Raw genomic sequence first — 23,234 nt, forward strand, 5'->3', positions numbered from 1 at the left:
TGATGTAACGATGATTAAAAGTTCTTGCAGATATACCACTGTGCAAGTGTGCAAGGACTCAAGAATCAAGAGGATATTCTTCAAACTTAGAATGTACACACACACACAAAAAAAAAGACGAAAAGAAAGCTATTACCCACAATATAAAAACGAGTTTCTCTACTGTTTTAATCATTTCACTTACAAAATATGAACTAGGAGCATTGTATTGTGCCTAATCTTTTTAGTGATTCCAATTCATCCAACAAAGAAAGACAAGTTTTATCCCGCCAAAGAAAAAGGAAAGGTTTAAAAGAAATGGACACCATGAGAGTGCTGAGCTGGAACAAAAAATATTCCACTAGCCTTGAATGTAGAGAACATCAGCTCCTGCCCTAAAGGGCTATTGCATGCAGTGGTTACATGAGATACCGCCACCCCTGCAGAGTGATAGATTCAGTACATAAAATGAAAGAGAACAGCAGTATGCCACTTCATAGCAGCAATAGTTACAAGAAAAAACTACATAATAAAGAATAATCAATAGTAATTTCTGTTCTCTCTCATAGTTAAAATGACCAACATACATGTTCAATAAGGTTTTTTCACTAAAAGGAAGGAAAAACCAGCTCAATTCAGTACATAAAATGAAAGAGAACGAAAGTATGCCACATCATATCAGCCATAGTTGCGAGAAAAAACCACATAACTAAGAATAATCAATAGTAACTTCAGTTCTCTTACGGTTAAAATGACCAGCATAACACCGGCTGAATTCAGAACATAAAATGAAAGAGAACAAGAGTATGCCACTTCATAGCAGCCGTAGTTACAAGAAAAATCTACATAACAAAGAATAATCAGTAGCAATTTCAGTTGTCTCTCATGGTCAAAACGACCAGCATGCATGTTCAATGAGGTTTTCTTACTAAAAGGAAGGAAAACCAGCCCTTGATTTTGGCCGGTACTCTTACAAGTATTGCTAGCAACTTCTCCAGCCACATATTATTCAGCCCTTGATTTTGGCTGGCACCATCAGTCAACCTTCTCACTCAAAATCACCATACTTATTATTCAGCATTGTCACTGGCAACAGCCTACTGCACCAAATTTTCATTTTTCATCTTTCAGCCTGTCCCAAATATAACAGCCATTATAATAAATTAGCAATGTATGCAAGTTGTCAGTAGAAGTGGACGAAAAACTTCAAATATAGATGACATACATAGTAACATAGTAACATAGTAAACAAGTAAAGTGAGGGGAAAAAACATAGGGATGGTCGGTTCTAATGAACAACATCGACCACCTAGTTGCTTTAGCAAACATATAGAATGGTATATCAACCTTGCCCTATTCTATAAAAAAAATTGTTATCACAGGGAGGATTTCATCTAACAAAAGAGGATGCAAAATAGGGTTACCTTTCTAAGTGTTGATTCCACATCTTTGGTTGGAAGAATCCACAATAACTGGTTAACAAAAAAAGAAGCTGGACATTGTTGCTACTGAGAGCTGTCACCTCAATCTGCTATACCCAATTTAGGGTTAATTCACTTTAGCACCCTGCTAAGGCCAGAACCTGAATTTGCAACCATGAAGCCATAGACAGGAAACACTGGGAGCAGAAGTTCCAGTTCTCTAAGCTTCTGCCTGACAAGCAACTCCGGATATTTCTTGCTTCGAGATATTAACAGATTTCTCAGAGTTTGCAACACTTTGGCTTTCATTGATTAAGCCACTTAAATTGGATACTGGAACTCATCCAAATCTAATCATACTTTCCAGAGCCTCTGCTGCATTGTCCATATTTCCCATCTTGTAAAACCACGAATTAGAGTTCTACATGTAGCAAGATTTAGTGTAAGTCCTTGCTCTCCCGCTCCATAAAGTAACCTCAACAATTCAGAGAAATTTTCCATTTTGCATAGGGCATCTATTAGTGCATCATATATTTCACTGTCCAAGACCATATCCTAGACTAATACATCATCTACCAACTTTAAGGTTTTCATCATATTACAAATATTTAATTTCCTTTTCTCTCTAAAAGAAAGTCTAATTCAACCAAAAAAAAATCAATCAATCAAACAAATGGATAAGAAAATTGTATAGGCAGATCAATGATTCAACACTCACCCAACACATCAATAACAGGCTTCAAATCCACTGGACATTCCCACAATTCTCATTCGCATCACATGTTAGCAACAAAACGAAGGATGAACAGCTCTAAAGATACAGAATGATGAACATACTCCAAAGGTTATGATCCACTACACAATAGCACCACAAAGCTTATTAGGAAAATAAATCAGCTTGCATACATGCATAAATAATTTGCTGCACTATATCAATAGATTGTGATACAATATGCTTGAATGTTATATCTATACTACTATTCCATAAAATTGAACATACATTTAATATAGAAAACTTTAATTTGACATGCCAATAGGCATATAAGTTTCTCAAACTCTACAATTTACAATAACAATGCATTGCAATAACTTTTCAGCAGTCAAATTTTCTAAAAGAGAAATTTATAAAATTAAGATCAGAACAAAACAAAAAACAAAAAATAAAAGTTTTCTGGATGTTGATGCATCAAAGAATGCTGCACATGATTATTTAGCATAAGACCTTTTTTCACAGCTCCTACAATGTTACCTTGAAGACACAGCCGTTAGACAAGAATGTTCAGAGTTATATGGTTTGGTTGAAAACCAATTTTCAAGATCCTTGCTAAGACAGAGACACCAAAATCTACACAGTTTCAAATGGCAGAAGTAAATAACAAAATTTGAAAGGGAAAAAACTTCAATGACATGAAAAGAAACATCACTTCATAAATAGTAAACAACAACTTCCAACAAATATACATAAGGAGATGGACTAGCAAAGCGTTGAACTATGAAAGTTGTTCTTGATGTTAAAAAGTTAAAAGTTTCCATACAAGAGATAGAGCACTTCAAGAATTATTTCAATAACTGAATTACTTCAATAACCGAAGTTATTGAAGTAATTCTTGAAGTGCTCTATCTCTTGGATTTGCAAAAAGTGAGAAATGAGTAGCCAAAGTAAGACTGGCACAAATGTTGTCATTGATAGCATTCTTCAAGTAGTAGGCACAGTACTCCAATCTAACTTTGCCTTAACCTTCTTCTTCATGGCGATCTATGCCTATCTTAGATCGCATTGAAGAAGGTTGATGCAAAGTTAGAGTTAGAGTATTGTAACAATCTTGGCCTGCAGTTCAGATAGAGATTAAAGATGCTGTGCAGCTGTTGAATGTAACTCAACTGATATTATATATATCTTAAAATGTAACTCAACTTGGCTAAGGATTTAGTTTCAGCCCACAGAACTCTTAGAATTCCTAAGGCTAAGGACTCGGTAACAACTACTCAACTTAACTCAAATACGTTACAACTAAATGATGATAAATTCAATTAAAAATAACATCTGCTCCTGGGATCTCGCAATATCCAAATGGTTGATCTTATCTCTTCGAAAAATGCTACATTTACAAAAATTTTACAACACTTTCTCAACAAATTATAGGTAGTAACTTATTATTAGTTCTAATTCGGATCCACGACTTAGATTACTTTTTTGCTCACTCATAACAACCAATAGCAACCTACCACTTAAGATTTATTGTGAAAGTATTTTGAAAATGTTGTAGGCATAATATTTCTCTTTCTCTTCCATTGTCTAGTTAATTTTTGGTCATCCTCAAAGTCAATGATTTTGCCTCACTCATCGTTGTGAATCAAAAACAAAAACTGGTTTTACAACTAACATTAAATGATAATCCCACCACTTGTGTTATTTATTTTTATTTTTTGTTTTGATAAATACAATTATTTGAAATAGTCTATTGTCTTTTATTATAGCTAACTCGTGTGATATACCAAATAGTTAACAAATGTTAAATATCTTCATTTTTTGTTCAATGCTACAATGAGTTAAAAATCAAATGAAAATCAAATAATTCTAGTTCTAATTAAAAAAAAAAAAAAAAAAATCTAGTTGCAAAGGACCGAATAGGATCAAATTGTACCAAATAAGACCAAACTAGACCGAATAAGACCGAAGTGGACTGAATAGGACCAAAGTGGATAGAATGAGCTTCTAGTGGGAATGAATGAGGCCATCATAATGAAAATCAATTGGCACAAATGGAAACAATATAAAAAGAAAATTTTACAAAAAGGAGCATACAAATTTCCATTATCTGATAGGCTACTACATTAAATAATTATATTCTAATGAAGTAACAATTTTTTCTGCTGAATTCCTTTCTTTTTACAATACAAAGTGAATCCACCACAAATATCATGAAGCTATCCTCTATGCATTTGAAATTCACAACCAGATCAATCTTGCCAAGTTGGTCAAGGATCTCTTGTGACAAAAATTAATAAGAGTTCATGGCTGCATTAGTGTCAAATTGTGTTATCATCAATTCGGTTATTTCTCAAGAGGAGCAAACATGCACTATGAAACACAATATCTCGTCCAGCACTAACACATCTATAATTACATAAAGTCTGTAAATCCACAATTACATCCCTTTAATGTTAAACAATAACAATTTTTCTGGGAACCAACAAAAATTTAACTAGTCTAACAAAGTCAGGTACATGCAAATGATGCAATGAATGAAATCCGAAAGAAATCTATCAGAAGAAGGTCAAGTTTCTCTGGTACAGAATGTACACAATTCTGTACCATACTGTATATTGTTGATAAAAATTAAAATTAAAATTTAGGTACCCATGAAATACGATGATGACGACATGGATTAACGCAAATTGCAAAATAGAAATTAGATGATTAATAATTGAGAAATGCTATATTCACGACAATTTTATTAAAAATTTAAAAGCCACTCAGTAAATAAAATCTTCTCAATCTTCAATAGTAAAAAGTAAAACTCGGTTTATCTTTCTCTTAAAAGTTAAATAAAACTCGAAAATAAATACCAAACCGCAGCTCCAACGGCTAGAACCAAATTTAAATAAGCCCTCATCACCTCACCGACCTTCAAATTTCCTATACCTATTCGTATTCCTTGAGGGTGTCGGAAACAACAACTACTCATGAGTATAAAACAACCTTGAAAGGAAAGGCTGAATTACGTAGTGTTGAGTTTCTGTTTGTTTTCTGATACGTTCTTCAATTTGGAGAACAAGGGTAAGGGTTTAACAGAGACACAAGATTACGTACTGGGGTTCCTAAGACTAAGAGGCTGATATTGAAGTTTATTCTTCTTGATCACCAAGATTCTGAATCAAACTTGACAATGGCGGCACTGAGCATTGAAAAAGATTTCGGGGTTCCAAAAAGAAAGAGACTGATAATCAAGTCGGGTATTGCTGATCCTAAGGCAGAAACAGAAACAGAAACAGTGAAGAAGAAGATTGATCATCATCATCATCATCATCATCAAGAAGATTCCAAGTCGATCAAGAACTCTGATTATCGAGAGAGCGTTAGGAAACTGTTGGCAGAGGCCTTTTCCAGAGTATCATCTGAAACTGATGAGAGCATATCACCAGCTTTTGACCCAGTTGAAGTCGCTGCTTCAGTGGAGTCTGCAATGTACGAAAGAATTGGGTGGTCCAATCCAATCAAGAAGGCTAAGTATCAATCCGTCTTGTTCAATCTCAAAGACCCAAAAAACTCAGATTTGAGGCGAAAGGTTGTTCTTGGTGAGATCAATGCACAGACTCTTGTAACCATGAGTGCCGAGGAGATGGCCAGTGAGAAAAGGAAGCGTGAGAATATTCAGATAAAGTTGAAAACGTTGAAGAGATGTGTGCATGATGCTAATGAAGAAGATAAGGCCACCACTGACATGTTCCAGTGCAGCCGGTGCCGCGAGCGCAAGTGCACCTACTACCAGTTGCAGACACGGAGTGCCGATGAACCCATGACAACTTATGTCACTTGCGTCAAATGCAGCAAACGCTGGAAGGTCTAGTTTTGCAGAATTGATTCTGAGGAACACTAATATTGTTGAAAAGAATTATTAGTCTAGCTAGGAATTAGCTCCATTATTTTTCCACAATATAATTCAAGATATACCTACCTTTTTAGTTTTATATGTTAAGATTTTTTTTCTAATATATCAAGTTTTTTTTTTTAATCATCCTCTGTTTGATTAGTTTCTCTTCTGCCAATTGGACATCTTAATTAAAGTTTTTTTTTTTTTTTTCTCTTTGAGTTTTTCCTAATATTCTTTTTAATCTAAAAGAATTTTAATTTAAGTGTATAGGTGTATGAAACTCCCCCTTGAACACTTGAACCCTGCCCTTGCCCATAAACCATATATAAGATATATATAAATATAGAAATCGAACCAAAGCATAAATTGGTATCTAATTATTTAATATAGAACCAAAAAATTAAATAAAAACAAAAAGAAGAATTTTGTTAAAGTAAGAGGGAGGAGCTAAACTATGTCAAAGAATAATGAATTTTTTTGTTAATTTTTATTTAATTGTCACCTCAAATTCTCTTTGTTATCTATTCTATTCTAGGCTTTTTTTTTTCTCTCTCTCTCTATTTTGGAAGGTTTGTAATGGTATATAAATTTTGGTAGTTTTGTGTTCTCAATCATAAGTTTTCTCTTTTCATCACTTTGGTTTAACTTATATTTGGTTTACTATTTAGTTGTTTTTTTTGAGTTTCACACAACATTTGGATAATATTTCAATGAGCTATCCAACTATTAATTTGATTAATTGCCTAATACAAACAATAGGTTTTAGTGATTGCACAAAAATTATTAAAATGATTTTGTAACCATATTTGAAGATTATAGGCATACGTTTGAATGCATGTAAAAAAAACTACATTTACGCCAGAGAAGAATGGAAACTATGGTTTGGGATTCTTATAACAAAGTAACCAATTGATTATAATTGAAATATAAAACGAAAAACCTAAAATTACTTAAAATAAGAATTTCGGAAATGTGATTTTTATTAATTTAATTTTAATTATTTCACTAAATTATTTAATAATATATGATATTTATTTATTTAGTAATATATTGTGGGGTCAGAAAATTTGTGATCCAGGCCCACTTTACATTAGGGTCCAAGGCCCGCACCGAGGAGAGGTGTTGCCGAAAACATACAACAGAAGTCCAAGTGGCCAAGAGATATAGCCGAGAACGATTCTGTCCTCGGCATCCCAAAGCGCTCCTAGAAGAAAAGGCGAGTACAGTATAGAAGCGGTTCATGGAAAAGCTAAACACCTCCGCATTGATGGGGAAAGGACCCATGAACAGTATGGTGACAAAGGATAAGGGAAAGACTACCATTACTGCAATTAAGTACTCTGTGCCTGATAGAGCAATATTTTTCAGTTTTTACAACCACACTCAACCACTTTGGGTATGGGCTAATAGGACAAGTATCAGCCCTAGAAAACTGAACCTACACGTGGAAGTTGGAAGGAGGGTAAAGGCTAGTATAAAAAGAAGAAGGAAGCAATCCAGAAAGAGGAGGGGGGGGCCAAAAATCAGAGCCTCCCAAGCCGTGCCAAGGAGAAAGCCTTCTTGGGCAAGCACGGCTCTCCCCTGAGTGATTATCTTGAACACCATGACTAACCACTATCCGGTGACCAAGACCTAACCTTTTAGCTCACTCTCTATAAATTTATTGTTTGGGCCTTTAACGTTCGAACTCAATACACCAATTTGGGGTCGTTACAAATTGAGTCCTTACAATTAGCGCCGTCTATGGAAAGGCTTGTGTATTGGTGCAGGCAACGGTTAGTCATGGTAGGATCAAGCCCCTGTCAACAAGGGTAAGTGGTGCAAGCTATGCGGATGCTCCTCCATCATTTCCAGCAGCACGCAGTTGTCGTCCTAACTCAGCTCCCACTCAAAGCTATACTTCGAAGTGCCAGTGGCGCAGGCAGTTCTAAGGGCTTCCAACATCAAGTTTATGCCCCATACACCTTTGTCAAGGGGCTAATCATCGAGGGCCCAGTAGCCTGATTCACCGAATTCCTATAAGTTTTGGACAGAACCAAGGTCTTGCATGGTCCTCGAACTCAAACCTATGGGAAAACCAACTACTTTAAGAAAATCTAAGTTTTGGACAGAACCAAGGTCTTGCATGGTCCTTGGACTCAAACCTATGGGGAAACCAACTACTTTAAAAAAAACTATAAGTTTTGGACAAAACCAAGGTCTTGTATGGTCCTCGGACTCAAACCTATGGGGAAACCAACTACTTTAAGAAAATCTAAGTTTTGGATAGAACCAAGGTCTTGCAATGTTCTCGGACTTAAACTTATGGAGAAACCAACTATTTCAAAAATACAAGTTTTGGACAGAATTAAGGTCTTGTATGGTCCTCGGACTCAAACCTATGGGGAAACCAACTACTTTAAGAAAATCTAAGTTTTGGATAGAACCAAGGTCTTGCATGGTCCTCGGACTCAAACCTATGGGGAAACCAACTATTTCAAAAATACAAGTTTTGGACAGAACCAAGGTCTTGCATGGTCCTCGGACTCAAACCTATGGGGAAACCAACTACTTTAAGAAAATCTAAATTTTGGATAGAACTAAAGTCTTGCATAGTCCTCAGACTCAAACCTATAGGGAAACCAACTATTTCAAAAATATAAGTTTTGGACAGAACCAAGGTCTTGCATGGTCCTCGGACTCAAACCTATAGGGAAACTAGTCACTAGAAAATGGCTTAAGTCCTAGACAGAATGGAAATCCCGCAATGTCCTCGGATCCCTAGCTCTAAGGAAACTAACACAACCGAGTGTTTAGACCCGGTACAGTCATACCTCGGTCCTCGGACCGGATGCTAAAAAAGGTTAAGGCTATGAATGTTGTCAGGAACGTGGCAAAGCACCCTAGTGCTCGGCGACCCTCTTGGATAGATCATTTTAGGTTACCCATCCTCGGATGATCACCCCATATGCAATACAGAGCATTCAGCTGTTATCTCGGTTAGCCTTATATGGTTATCCTACTTCAAGTCGGCATTATTGTGCCCGTCAGTTTTAATAAGTTCAAAGTGATAGCTCTTTGTTAACAAGGGTTTCGGCCCTAAGTATTGTTCAAAAGAAAAGGACACCAACACATCCATTCACAAAATAATTATTGTAGAAAAGAAAGAACACACAAAATGGGATAAAGTCACCTTTTATTAGACAAAGAAATAGTACAGCGTACAATAAGAGGTTTAAACAAGCCTATACCAAAAGCTAACTACAAAAGCAAAAAGAAAAACAAAAAGAAAAAGATAGAGGGGAACGATAAATCCTTCAAATTTTGCTCTGACAGCGACTAAGCACGTCAAGATGGCCCCAGTGATGGAAGAGAGGAAGAAGCGGGGATGCCTAATCCCCGTACCAGCTCTGACTGCAATCGAGCAGGTATCATATTAGCAGCAATCGAGAGAGAGCGAATGGTACCGACGATGAGAAATCTCAGTGCCATCTCACCAAAAATCTGATGCGACCTCCACCTGCTTCGAATTTTGGCTGAAGGAAGAAGAGGCCCCTTTCTTGCCTTTATCAAGGGGAAGAAGTATCTTGAGTCTTTGTCTCCCTTACCCTGACCGGGCCAACTTGAGTCTCGGGGAAACCCAATACTTCTGGAGAGGGTGTGGTCCCTTTGACCTCATCCTGGACTTGACCATATCACTCCCTAGGACTTAGTCACAGTAATAGTGGGGACTTTGAGCACAACTGGAGGGTTAAGGATTTGAAAAGCTTAAAAGGTTTGTACATAAAGGAAATGACCTCCCACCGTGCTTCTTATATGGAGGGCAAGCCTGGCGGCATTTAATCTGTACGAATCTCCAAGAAAAACTACAAACGAGATAAGTCCCGCTCAATTCCCAAAGCAATTTTCAGCCGTTGGAATTGCGTCGCCTCGTAAAAAGACCTTATTAAAGGCGCGCCTCGTGTACCGAAACGGCAGGAGCACAATGTGGGTAAACCAAAAGAATGTCTCACAACTAGGGGCGTGTCCCAGGCAAATGACGAGGCTCCGGCATTGATGAAGGACAAGTCTTGGCAAACCATGACATAGGCCCGACGTCATCAAAACCCTCCTCTCCGTCTGAGGAGCCGGACAGCAGGATTTTGAGGGGCTATTGTGGGGCCAGAGAATTTGTGATCTCGGCCCACTTTACATTAGGACCCAAGGCCCACGCCGAGGAAAGGTGTTGCCGAAGACATACAACAGAAGTCCAAGTGGCCAAGAGATATAGCCGAGGACGATTCTGTCCTCGGCATCCCAAAACGCTCCTAGAAGAAAGGGAGAGTACAGTATAGGAGCGGTTCATGGAAAAGCTAAACACCTCCGCATTGATGGGGAAAGGACCCCTGAACAGTGTGGTGACAAAGGACAAGGGAAAGGCTACCATTACTGCAATTAAGTACTCTGCGCCTGACAGAGTAATGCTTTTCAGCTTTTACAACCACCCCCAACCACTTTGGGTATGGACTGATAGGACAAGTATCAGTCATAGAAAGCTGAACCTACACGTGGACGTTGGAGGGGGGGTAAAGGCTAGTATAAAAAGGAGAAGGAAGCAATCCAAAAAGAGGGGTAGGGCCAAAAATCAGAGCCTCCCAGGCCGTGCCGAGGAGAAAGCCTTCTTGGGCAAGCATGGTTCTCCCCTGAGTGATTATCTTGAACACCATGACTAACCACTGTCCAGTGACCAAGGCCTAGCCTTTTAGCCCATTCTCTATAAATTTATTGTTTGGGCCTTTAACGTTCGAACCCAATACACCAATTTAGGGTCGTTACAAATTGAGTCCTTACATATATTATATATATACTATTTATTTATTTTCAAAAGTGGTTTGAATGGACCAAAGTGGACCGATCGGGACCTAATAGGTCCGAACTGGACCGAATAGAGCCTAAATTAGACCGAACTGAACCAAATGGACCGAATGTAACCGAAATGGACCGAATAAGACCAAAATAGACTGAATTAGATCGAATATGATCAACGTGGACTGAATAAGACCAAAGTAGACAATCGAATAGGACCAAAGTGGACCGAATAAGACCAAAATAGACCTAATTGGACCAAATAATAGAACCAAGTGGACTGAATAAGACCGAAGTGTACAGAATGGACCGAATAGGACCAAACGGGACCAAATAAGACCAAACTGGACCTGATTGGACCGAATCGGACTAAAATAGACTAAGTAGGACCAAAGTGGACTGAAAACACCGAATGGACCAAATAAGACCAAAGTAGACATAATGGACTGAATAGAACCAAAGTGGACTGAATAGGACCGAAGTGGACAAAATGGACTAAATAGAACCAAAGTGGACCGTGGTACACAACGAAAATATAAGAGAAACAAATTTTTGGTGGTAAAATTTGGTTTAAAAATCAAATAAATATAATAATGATGTTGTGAAGCCTTTAAAGTAAGGTAGCAAATATAGATATAGAATATATATGATATTAAGTTCTATTTATTAATTTTTATTTAAATATGCAATTCATGTATCATAAATAAATATAGGACATTTAATGTTTGGCACCTTGTTATCAATCTAGGTTTCGATGTATTTTGCATCATAAAAAAGGGTGCACACATTTGTTATTGTAGTTGAATTTCTAGTTTGATTGCATGGAGGGCTCTACACATATTTGGCACGTGAAGATTGGATGATCTTCTTGTACTTGGTCATAGTGTGTTTCTCCTTCTATATGTCTCGCTAATGTTTCCACAATGGGTTTCCCATGGCTTGAAATTTGAAATTATAACTACAATGTTGTTTAGTTTTTCTATGAGGGTTCTTGCTTCTTATATAGATGTAGGGGAAGCTTAGCCTAGATCTTTAAATCGTATATGATTTTTAGGAAAGTAAGTTAGCTACATATCCTTTATTGTGAAGGAATTTTTGTTGCATACAAACATGCTTTATCATACCTAAACTTTTAAAAAATGAAATGTGTCATCTTGTTTGTATCATATTGCACCCATGCCTCATATGTATGCTCGTGCTTCCTTGTAACTTGTAAGAGATTTTAGCCTTGAATACTTTTCACGTAGTCTTATTAAATAGAATTAGCCACATCACAAGTCTTCTTTAGGAAAAAAAATTGATAAAACCTTGTGCACACATCTACTTTGCCTCGAGCACTGTCACAGAGCATGCAAACAAACACTAAACCAACATGATAACTCATGTCTTTGGTAATAATAAAATGATAGTCCAATGATAATAAAATCATTTGTGGTAGCGCCTCATATCTGTGATTTGAACCTCACCTCCCACTCGAGACCTCTTAACTGTTTTCAAATGAAATATTCAAGGTTCAAATTCTCTCTCCCCCAACTATCAAATTATCAAAAAATTTAAATTTAAATCCTAAACTTTCTATCATGTATATGACAATCAAATCTTCTATGCATCTCCATTATATTTCGTTGTAAGAAGTAAATTTGACCTATTTCCGTGCATAAACTAATGTTATTTTATCACTTAGCGTTATATACTTATATGTACCAATGATATTGTACCTTACGTTTTTTAAATAAATTTAATCATATAGCATTAGAAGTTGTAACTATACTAAAGGAAGTGCATCAGCTAACAAGCCAATAAACTATATGGTTCTACTACATTTGCAATAAGTCATATGATTGAATTTAATCGAAAACTCTAAGATGTAAATGCCTAAGAATTTATACATAATTTGGCACCTAAAAATAAACATGGGCTTCTTTTCTCTCTTGTATCTTTTCCATTCATCATCTCTCCCATTTAAACATAAAATAAAAGTAATATAATTTTAGGCTCACTAATTAATCATGTAGAGGTAGGATTGTAAACAAGTTAAGTCAAGCTGGCTTAAAAGTTCATGATTCGTTATTTTATTTTAATTTCAACACAAACTCATCACTAAGTAAGACTTCATATTTAAGTTTAGTTTATTTTCTTACTGAAGAAAGAAGGGTTTGTTCACCAACTACTTGATTTTTGACTAATTCTTTCCCTATTATATAGTAAACATAATGACTAAATTTTTTTGCACATTCATAAATTTATACTAATAATTAATAACTAAATTACCGTCCAAGCTATATTATTTGAGTTAATTGGATAGAATGATTTTTTTTTAATATAAATTTATAAAATTTAGATTCACCACCCTCGCATTGTCAAAAATTATTTGTAACTTTTACTATGAAATATATTATTTATATTATCAATAAATTATAAATAATAATTTGGTATCTATTGAACTTATTTACAAAATTACACCATCAAATCTTAAGTCCATATAAATATATTTTTACACACACAAATCTCAAGTTTTATATATATTGAAATTGAGTCTCATATTCATGAATTTGTTCAAAAAAAAAACAAAATGAATCCAAGCAAAACTCAGTTTATAGTATTTATAGATTTAGAATTGGACCCATCTCCTTCTTATGAGTTTGGGTTTGTAGTATTTATAGATTAGGAATTGGGCCCATCTCCTGTAGTGGCGGCCCTCAATCAAAACTCAGCTCCCATCTCCTTCTTTCTTCTTCTTCCTACGGTAGTCTGATTTGGGGTATAACATACCACTGGAAAGCAATAAATCATCAGCAAAAACAAGGTTAGAACCTTCTTGTAACTCATTTCCAAACCCTTCTTTTGATAGGTTCTGTTGGTCATAATTTGTTTTGCAACTCACCAGTGAATGAATTACTACAGCAGGTAGTTTAAGTGTTGGTGAGAATTTGGGTTTGGTCGGAAAAAATTTCTGATTATGAATTAAATTGTACTTTATAGTTTGTAAAATCATATGTTAATTTCTAAGCCTAAGATGCTATGATCCTTAGAAAGAATTGTTAAAACTAGGAAATATGTTATTATGCTATAAGTTGATATGTTAAACTCATAAGTGGTTGTTAAGTTTTGTTTTTTCAATGTCATGCCAGTGCTGTGGAGCCTCTTGATAGTTCAGTTACAGTTTTGAATTTTTGTTATTGGACTGCAATGGAGAGTAAGGTTCCAACTGATTTGAGTATTGCAATTTACAAAGTTTGGGATTATTGGTGTATGTGTCTCAAAGTTTGAGCTTTTCATTGTATTGGGTCTATCCGTTTGATTTTCAAATGGTCTTTTTTGTTTGTGTTCTTGACTAATCTGACATTGGAGACTTTTAATTTGAACTACCACATTCTTCAATTTGAATAGTTTTCTTGGAACGTGTTGTGTCAATTCTGTGATTTTATCCAGGTAGGCACTCTTCTTCTCTATGAATTTTTCTCTTTATATTCTTTTGTGTAGTTTTTGCGGTGAATTTTCCTATTAGCTATGATAATATTTAATGTTCCAAATTTTTTACCAAAACCAATTAGACCACAATACCCAAACTGTATTTTTAGCTGGCGCTTCTTCATTCATAATATCTAATATCATTTGACCAATTTTTTATTTGAACCTTTATTTTGAACGAAATTATTTATTTTTCCTTCATTTTCAATGCACAAGTTAGCGACTAGTTTTATAGGAATAGTAGATTACTGTTGTTGAAACTTTGGTAGTTCACAACAGAGGAGAGGAACTCATTCAACACAATACAAGCTTTTCAGTCACAAACACAGTTGAACTTGAAGCAAAACAAAAATCATGTACGTAGGGGTTAGCCGAAGGCTATGTCAGATCCAAAGACAGTTACAGTTACATACAATGTCGTCCCATGAGGGTCCAAGTGAGACCTTGAAGAGAAAGATTGCCGAATTGAAGAAGATGAGGAAAAGCAAGAAGAACCTTAAGATAAAGAAGGACCAGTTCATTGTCGAAGTTCCCGAGTCCAAATCCTACCTTGACACTGCTTCTTTGCCTATGATTCTCACTGTTGTCGGCGTTGGCCTCTTCACTAAGCTCCTCATGATGGTACTCTCTCTTCTCTTCTCTTCTATTCTCCCTTTCTTTTCATTTTCCACAACACCCATTTCTCATTTCCCTTTTTTTCTTTCTTTCTTTATCAAGCTAATTAAAGATTGCTTCATGTTGATATTCATATTAATTTTGATGATGGGCATCTTTGTTGTCTTAGAAAAAAGTAATTTTTTGAATGTGGGTCCTAATTTTTTTTGTATATAAGAAAGGTGCATTGCCTTGATTAGAAAAATAGGAATTTTGTTGTGAATTTTTTTTTTCCATGACACCCATTTGTCATTTTTTTTTCTTCTTCTTTCTATATGGACTAATTGAAGCTTGCTTCCTATTGATTTTCAAATTAATTTTGACGGGCATTGTTTTTTTTTCTTATAAAAAAGTCATTTTTGAATTTATTTTTTGTACATAAGAAGGTGCATCAATTTTTTTTTTTTTTAAAAAAAATGGAACTTTGTTGTGAAGGTTTCGTTTTTTTTTTTATGAATCAGAGAATTGATATTATTATTATTTTTTTTTTTTTTAATGAAACACTGTAATTTTACAAACATGCAGTGGTAAGCTGCATACACAGAAACAGACACACTCAACTAATCATGATTTAGCCTAAACCTTACAAAGATAAAAGCTAAAACTCCAGATCATGACAGAACAGATAAGGGGATACCCCATGAAAAATTTCTTCCTTAGTTCTGATTACCTCCATCCTGATATTCCTATGTTTCCAAATGTTATATTATACAAGGCAACCTCAGATGTAAGATTGCACAACACTTCCATGAAGCTGTTAAGTGTTGCCTTTAAGGTTTTGAACGCCCCATTCAACTACATATTTTCAGCAGCATTCAGGTCTTGTAACAAGACACCTTCCATGATTTATTTCTAAATTCTGTTAGTAAATGCACACTCAAAGAATAAATGGCTTCTGCTCTCCCCTTATTGTCCCACTAGAGGAGTCTATCTCTAGTTGTCAACCTGTTTCTAAACACAAGCCAACTGATTAGGGCATGCTTTGGTATGGATAATTTGAACCATACTAGCTTTCACCAGTTAATCTCTGGATGCTTGGACTTGATTGTACCTGATTTAGAAATACTCCGAACAGCTTGATCTTTATCCCCAAACTTCACAAGACATAGCTCACTCTAGATGGACACGAGCATCTGATCAAGCAGGTTTCTAATACCAATCCTGCCTGTCAGCATAGTAGAAACTTTAGCATCCATAGTACTGCTTGCCACCAGTCATGTCAACCTCGTAGAAGTCTACCATCTCCTATTACAACTTTCAGATAAGGTCTAGCAAGGTTTCATAATTTTAATAATTTTCTCCAACCCCAAGTGCTTTCCTGAGGAACCTTAACAATCTAGAAACTCTTACCTTTCAAGATATTATTATGCACCCATGCTACCCACAAGGAACCTGCTTTTACAAACAGATTTCAAATATGTTTTATAACATTTGCCTTATTCCACTCAAGCCTCTTCAGACCCAAGCCACATTCCCATTTTGGAACACACAAAATCCCAATAAATGTTAACACCCTATAGCACCATAATCTTGGCCCTTCCACAGAAACCTATTAACTTTCTGCTTTATAATCTTAATGACTTCTAAGAAATTTGAACACACTAGCCTAGAAAAATGGGATACTATAGAGTACTAATTGCAGTAGTTGTAGTCTACTTGCAAATGGGAGCTTTTTACATTTCCAAGCATTTATCTTGGCAATGATTTTCTCGTTTAAGGGCTTACAATCCTGAACTGGAGTACTCAACTTGCCTGATATCAGAGTAGCACCCAAATACCTCACTTGTAACTTACCCTCTTTGAAAATTTAACCATCAAAAATCTGTTTTCTGGTAAAGGGAGAAGTGCCTGAGCCAAAAACTTCACTTCTCCTCGCTTATCCAAAAAAACACCTTCCACTTTTCGCATTCAAACCAGACATACTTTTGAATTCCTCCAACACTCCTTTTATTACTTGAATAGATGGAAGATCGGTAAAAACCACCAAATCATCTGTAAAACAAAGGTGGGTTAACTGTAAACATGTTGGCGTCTATGTTGGATAAAATAGCAAATGCTTTGTTTTTGGTTTGATTTCCGTCATAGTTTTTTATAGCCAATTTTAGTCTAAGGAGTGGTTAATGTGACCTTTTTTTTAATGAAATGGTGCACCAATTGAAAGGTTGGATTTTTGTTGTGGAGGCTTCATGTTGGCATCTTATGTTTGATAAGATACAAAATGTTGCCGTAGTTTTGCATAGGCAATTTTAGTCTATAGACTGGTTAACGTGATTTGAATCTTATGTGGTGTGGTGGCAGCACGATGATTCAAGGTCGCAGGAACTGATAGAGCGAAAAATAAAGAATGCTCCTGCTGGGCAAGGCACAGTTAGAATGCTGAGTTGTGAGGAGTGGGAAGAAATTCGAGAAGTGAGGCCTAGAACTCCCTTTGAATCCAAGCTTGCGCGTCCTAATGCACGAATTAGAACTGGTGAACAACTACACAAGGTCAGGATCCTGATCATTTTATATATACTCTACTCTTCTTTCTTGCTTGGTTATTTTGTGGAGAAGATTGCTTATGGACATAGGCTATGACTCTAGTGTGCTTTGCTGTTCAATGTTATGCTTTATGACTTATGAGATCCTTTAATCCTCTAATCTATACAGGTCAATACCGCTCACACTAAGTTATAACTAATCTCTGTGGAATTAGTAGAATGTGAGAGTTTCATATATGCTTTTATATTCATTTGTTTAAGACACTCATTGCTGTTCCTTTGATAAAATTCAAATACCTTTTTTTGGGGGGAGGGAGGATGGCTGAAAGATCAAATGTGTTCATTCATCCTGTTTTGCTGAATTTGAATTATTTCTTTGCTATTGAGTGCATGCTTACATGATGTTGATCTTCAATGTTAATGTTTTCTTAAAAATTTGGATTGCAATGGTTATATATAAACAACAATGCATTTTCAATTTCATGTTAATTATACAGTCCGTATTGATCATTAAGCAGCTTGAGGGATGAAGAAATTGGTTTGGTAATTTTAATCTCTGGTTTATTTTAAAGAATTGGGAATGTTTTAAATGATCATCAAAATGTTCTTCTTTTATGTCTTATCTCATTCATTCTCTTGGATGTACTACATATACCTGGTTTTTCACTCCTATCCTATAAAAGCCGTAGCTTAACTATTCAGAATGCTCTATAGTCATCACTTTGAATTTTATCATCGTTATTACATGACTGCCAAATTGTTTTAATATCCATATTTCAATGTTGTTATATTGCTTTGGAGCATTGGTTGGAAAATTTTGTAGTTCATGGAGACATTGCAAATGACCCGGTAATGTGTTTGGATAAGCTTTTTTTTTTTTGCAATAATCAAGTAAAATTTTCTTAACAACAATCTGGGAAAACCAGCAACAGCATCCAACAGGGACCTCAAATACAACACACACAGGTCAAAAGACCAGCAACCAGAATTACAACAGTTAAACCCCTCACCCTCACCAAGGTTAGCTACAAATCCACAATTTCAAACACTCAGAAAAAGCACAACTACAAACACCCTGAGCACAACACTCAGGATAAGCACTTAACACAGCCTTTATCTGCAATTCCCCCATATATAACAAATCTCTGTATTTGCTCTGGAGTCAGCGTAGGCCTTATCATCCTCAATTTGAGCTTTAACCTGTTTCCTGATTAGTTTCCCAATCTGTTCCCCAACTTTAACCATTCCCTGACATATGATAGCATTCCTGAGGGCTCAAATGAGCTTATTTTGATTGGCTTCTTTTGTTTAAAACATAAGCTGTGTAAAAATATAGTTTTGAGGCCTTAAAAAGTTGCACTTGTAAAATAAGCACCCCAAAACAAAACAAAACAAAACAAAAACAAAAAAAAAAACCTTAGCCGAATACATTTTAATGGATAGTTGCTGAATGTTCTAACCTTGAATATGCATCTCTTAAATTTTAATCCAACATAAGACCTTTTTTTTTATAGGTAAAAATAATTTAAGTAGACCTACGTTGATAAGTTACAGCGTTGATTGCATAATGTTCTTTCACTTGGGAACTTCTAGTTTCATCAGAGTCAACGCCATACAAGGAAGCCTTTAAACATCAAGCAAGAAATGATTATGTCAGTTCATGAAGCTTTATCTACTTAAAAAAAAAATGAACCTTTATCTGCATACTGTTTGTGGGTCTCGTGGCACATTGACTGTTATGGTCTGGTTTCCCTGTGAGAGATTTTTTATTGAAGGATTCTGCATGATCAAACAACTTTAGACCATTTAATGTGAGGGCTTTTTTTTCTTCTTGAAATGATACATAAAAAAATGATTCTTCATTGGCTTGAATAAAGTTTTGATGTGCTTATGCATGTCACTAAGGTCATCTCATTTGTTTACTTCTCATGAAGAAAAGATATGATTGCCCCTTACGATGATGACACAAAATGCCCATGAGTGATGTCATTTACTTGTTTTGTGCAGGAGGATTTGAAGGATTGGACCATTGATGTGCTCACAGATGCACTCACCCGAGTTGAAGAAACTGCTAGACAGAGTTCCAAGTGACTCGACTTTGATGCCTGGTGTACATAATGATACATACTGTTGGAGAGTATAACACTGGAAATGTGCTGCCATTGCATTAAATTAGTTAGCCCTATACAAATGGCATCCGTAACTAACTCTATAAAAGTTTCAGTTCTTAAGGCTTTTTCTTTTGTTTCCCCATGATATACCACATTTTTTAGTTGATTGGGTTGAGAAAAGAAGGATGATTGAATGGCTGTAACTTCTTCAAACTTTTATGTTCACATATACTTGGGCTTCTTCGGTTATCAAGTTTACTTTTAAAGCTGATATGAATCATATAGTTGCATAAAAATTAAGTAGATGATAGTTATGTGGCTGGCATGCATTTCATGTTATGGTTGCTAGGATGAGTGGTGGAAGCAGATTGATTATGCACAATGTTGTTTGATAAATGGGTTTTATTAGGATTGGAATTTCAAATGCAAACTATGACTCCTTTTGCGAAGAAAAACCGGGAAAGGATCCTTTGCCGAAGTTAAATGGCAGAGAAGTACAATCTTAAAAATGTATAAACGTCCAAATGTTAGAAAAGCTGTTGCCCTTATGACCCCGTCAACTCAATCGCGTTATTGTGGCCTATGTTGTTGGCTACTACAAAGCTTTGGCTTTGGCATTGGCAATGCTAATTAAAAAAATATGGATCATCTATCTGGTCTCTCCTAATTCTCGATCTGATTTTGATACCATTAGCGCTAAAAGTGTAGCTAGTTATGTTACATCTCCAGTGTGTCCTGAGTCTCCTGACTTATACTACCTTCTATTTAAGCATTAGTATGCACAGGATAATGTCAATTTGGGGAATATATTTAGATAGAACACTGCTCCAGTGATCTTCCAATCTGATCATCCATGGACTAATAACGTCAGCTAGCCCATGTAGAATCTCAATGAACACCCACCAAACAGTTAATAGGCAATGAGCTAGAAAGCAGAGCTCATATACTAGCAATTCCCACAACTATAATTTAACCAATTTTCGTAGTTTTTCTGCAAAAAAATCCATCCAAACGCTCTGCATTTAGATTAAGCTTTATAAATGGGTTAAGCTTGTATCTAGTGCATCAGTGTATTAGACATGTAAAGATGCGAACACGTGTCCTATAAAAATCGAGTCTTTTAAAAGCTATACATGAACAAATAAGCTAAATAAACTTCGAGAAAACGGTAAATGTAAAACAGTAACCCCACAATGTAGCTCCTCCTCACCTTTGAATTAATGTGATACAACATAATCTTTATTCACACCTACCATTCTCTAAACTTCCTAGGAACACTTCTGTCAGTTCAGTGGATTCGTGGTATCTACCATGACAAAGTTCATTGGCCCACCCAGACATGTTTAAAATCTTGGAAGTAGTTATGGATAGGTCCAGAAGGACTCGTCAATATATGGCCATTATGAGAGAGGAGGTCGAGCCGGCACCTACCTAAATTTTAAATGTGTAACATAACACAAGGCGGTGGAAATATATTTTTTGTTTTTTCATAGAAGAAACGTTTATGTTAAAGTGTAACATGTTACCAATCTTGCTGACAAAGCTAAGTTTATGAAAATTCTTGTGCTTCCCTCATTACATGGATTATTTAATACAACTTCTTCTTCTTTCACTTTGCATACCATTATCACAACCAGTTGTAATTTTCAATTACAAATATATTAAATCTTTGACACAAATGCAATAAGCCAATTTTATAAAGGGTTAGGGATGTCAGAAACGAAGAATTAATCACAGAATTGCAGACACATGGATCTATTATTGGGTTTAAAAAAGACAGGATGACATATGCATTTATATTTCAATGCATTTGAGCCTATCTTCTTAGAAAAAATAATTATGGTCTTTGAACCATAATTCCATGAATTATTGAGTTGTAATCTTCTTTGTTGAGTACAAGAAAGCATTACCATTTTCTTTTATCTGTTTTTTCAAACATAATCCTTATTCTTTTCATTTAATATAAAGCTGGTTTTCTAGTATGAATGGATAGAGCTCAAAAAAAAAAAAATTATTTTTTTTATTTTTTTGTTTTGGATGAATAATCAAGTCATGAACATAGAAAGCTAAAGCACATGAAATATGTGACACGTATGGTTTGTACAAATTAGTGTGTGGCCCTTTGAGTTTGATGTGAAATTGGCTAACACCACTAATAATTATTGACCAGTTTTCCTGATTAGGACTGTGCTCGTGTCTTTACACGTGAGGTTTTTTTATATGTTACTTTGAAATTTGACCTATTCTTGTTTGCAAATGTGGAGAAAAATGGATAGGAAACATAAACCAGAAAAACAATACCACCTTATTAAACATACCCTTTGGCCATTGGTGTCTTAGGTCGGCTTGACTTTAGGCTTTGATTAAAGATGCGGGGATTGCATTTGGTCCTCTTCAATCTGACCCCAACAGTAATCTCCTTTATTATAGAAAGATTAGAAATTTAGAATTCCTTTGTATAGTAAGGCATCAATCCTCATCTGGAAAATCAAACACTACATGAAACAAATACAAACTTATTTTCTTTGAATTTACAAAATCAAGTGCAACTGCATATATAGTAAAAAATCAATCAAGTATTGTTGGGCATATAATGAATATAGGTATTTGAAGATGAGAAGTACTTCAAATTTTCATGAATGTACCAACTTTTTTCTGTTGATTAAATTCATGAATGGATTTTAAGGTTTATTAATATATGTATTTGAAACTTTTTTTTAGGTGCGAAATATTGTTTTAAATTCACAATATTAGTGATTTTGTTGAAGTAAAATACTCAAATCTTCAATCAATCATGAATATATTCCTTCACTGTGATCTATTATTTTCTTAAGGTTAAAAGGACAAAGCATTCATAAATATTTATACTCCTCAACTCTGGTGGGTTTTACTTGTTTTTCTCTTTTTCTTTTTTCCCTTTTTTTTTACACATGAAGTTTAGTTGAGCAGAGTTAGATTCGATTAGAATCCTATTTAACTGACCTACTGCAAAAGTAAAGCATGCCCCATTGTTTGGAATTGCATTGCTTTAATTAATCTAAGTTAGGACTAAACTAATAAGGAGCGTGGAATGAAATAGTAAAAGTACCCCAGACAAGATTAAATTATTCTACTAAATAAAAGTCTTTAAGTTTGATTTATGATTTAGTACAGATGAAGCATCAATATATTCAATAATTGTGTGTTTCAACTTTCAAGCCTCAATATCTAATTCTTGAAGTCTTTTTTTGGGTTTGGATTGCATATTGGGACTATTGCACAATTAATATGTTAAACATGTTTAACATTTTTGTTTATCTAAGAATTATTACTAACAACTCTGACTGACTCTTAAACGTCCAAGTTCATGTTATTCTTTAGTAAAGTTCATAAATAATGAAGTCCTGCATGTTAAAGAAACCAACGCATAAACAAAACCCTACAGCTTAAATATTACGATAAAAAAAAAGGATATGGATGCCATATTCTCACCATTTTTTTTTTTTTTTTTTTTGAGAAACAATTCTCACCATTCTATATCACTAGTTTTGTTTCAATCTTTTATTGAAGAGAGTCAGAAACTAAAATAGTTAAATAGGATGATTTTTATAGAGAAGAATATTATCTACATTAATTAATTGTCACCATTTTCTTTTATCTCTCTCTTTCTTTTTCTTTTTTAAATCAAATAATAACTTGTATTTTTTTTTTTTTTGGGTG

At 35.1% G+C, this 23,234-nt stretch overlaps 2 protein-coding genes and 1 long non-coding RNA gene across 8 annotated transcripts; 2 read left to right on the forward strand and 1 right to left on the reverse strand.

The window, feature by feature from the left end:
* Window positions 1-22: 22 nt before the first annotated feature.
* On the reverse strand, window positions 23-2,250 carry LOC115965281. Its single transcript, XR_004086018.1, has 3 exons — window positions 2,119-2,250; window positions 1,404-1,821; window positions 23-1,111 (listed from the first exon to the last, which is right to left on the reverse strand). It is a non-coding gene; the product is annotated as an uncharacterized LOC115965281 (long non-coding RNA).
* Window positions 2,251-5,290: 3,040 nt separating this feature from the next.
* LOC115963451 (transcription elongation factor TFIIS-like) lies at window positions 5,291-5,971 on the forward strand. The gene is made up of 2 exons (XM_031082445.1): window positions 5,291-5,357; window positions 5,442-5,971. Exons 1-2 carry the CDS (start codon window positions 5,291-5,293, stop codon window positions 5,969-5,971), a joined length of 597 nt encoding a protein of 198 aa, XP_030938305.1.
* Window positions 5,972-13,444: 7,473 nt separating this feature from the next.
* LOC115965678 lies at window positions 13,445-19,784 on the forward strand. 6 transcript variants are annotated; one of them, XM_031084960.1, is made up of 5 exons: window positions 13,446-13,625; window positions 14,210-14,251; window positions 14,570-14,911; window positions 17,243-17,431; window positions 19,432-19,784. In XM_031084960.1, exons 3-5 carry the CDS (start codon window positions 14,645-14,647, stop codon window positions 19,513-19,515), a joined length of 540 nt encoding a protein of 179 aa, XP_030940820.1. In that variant the 5' UTR covers window positions 13,446-13,625; window positions 14,210-14,251; window positions 14,570-14,644; the 3' UTR covers window positions 19,516-19,784. The 6 variants fall into 6 exon arrangements, with proteins under 6 accessions (XP_030940822.1, XP_030940820.1, XP_030940817.1 ...); XM_031084962.1 differs by lacking the exon at window positions 14,210-14,251 and having other exon boundaries at window positions 13,445-13,625; window positions 14,655-14,911; XM_031084957.1 differs by lacking the exon at window positions 14,210-14,251 and having other exon boundaries at window positions 14,507-14,911.
* The last annotated feature ends 3,450 nt before the right edge of the window (window positions 19,785-23,234 follow it).

The sequence above is a fragment of the Quercus lobata genome, chromosome 10 (genome assembly GCF_001633185.2).
Source record: "Quercus lobata isolate SW786 chromosome 10, ValleyOak3.0 Primary Assembly, whole genome shotgun sequence".
NCBI classification, from domain to species: Eukaryota; Viridiplantae; Streptophyta; class Magnoliopsida; order Fagales; family Fagaceae; genus Quercus; species Quercus lobata.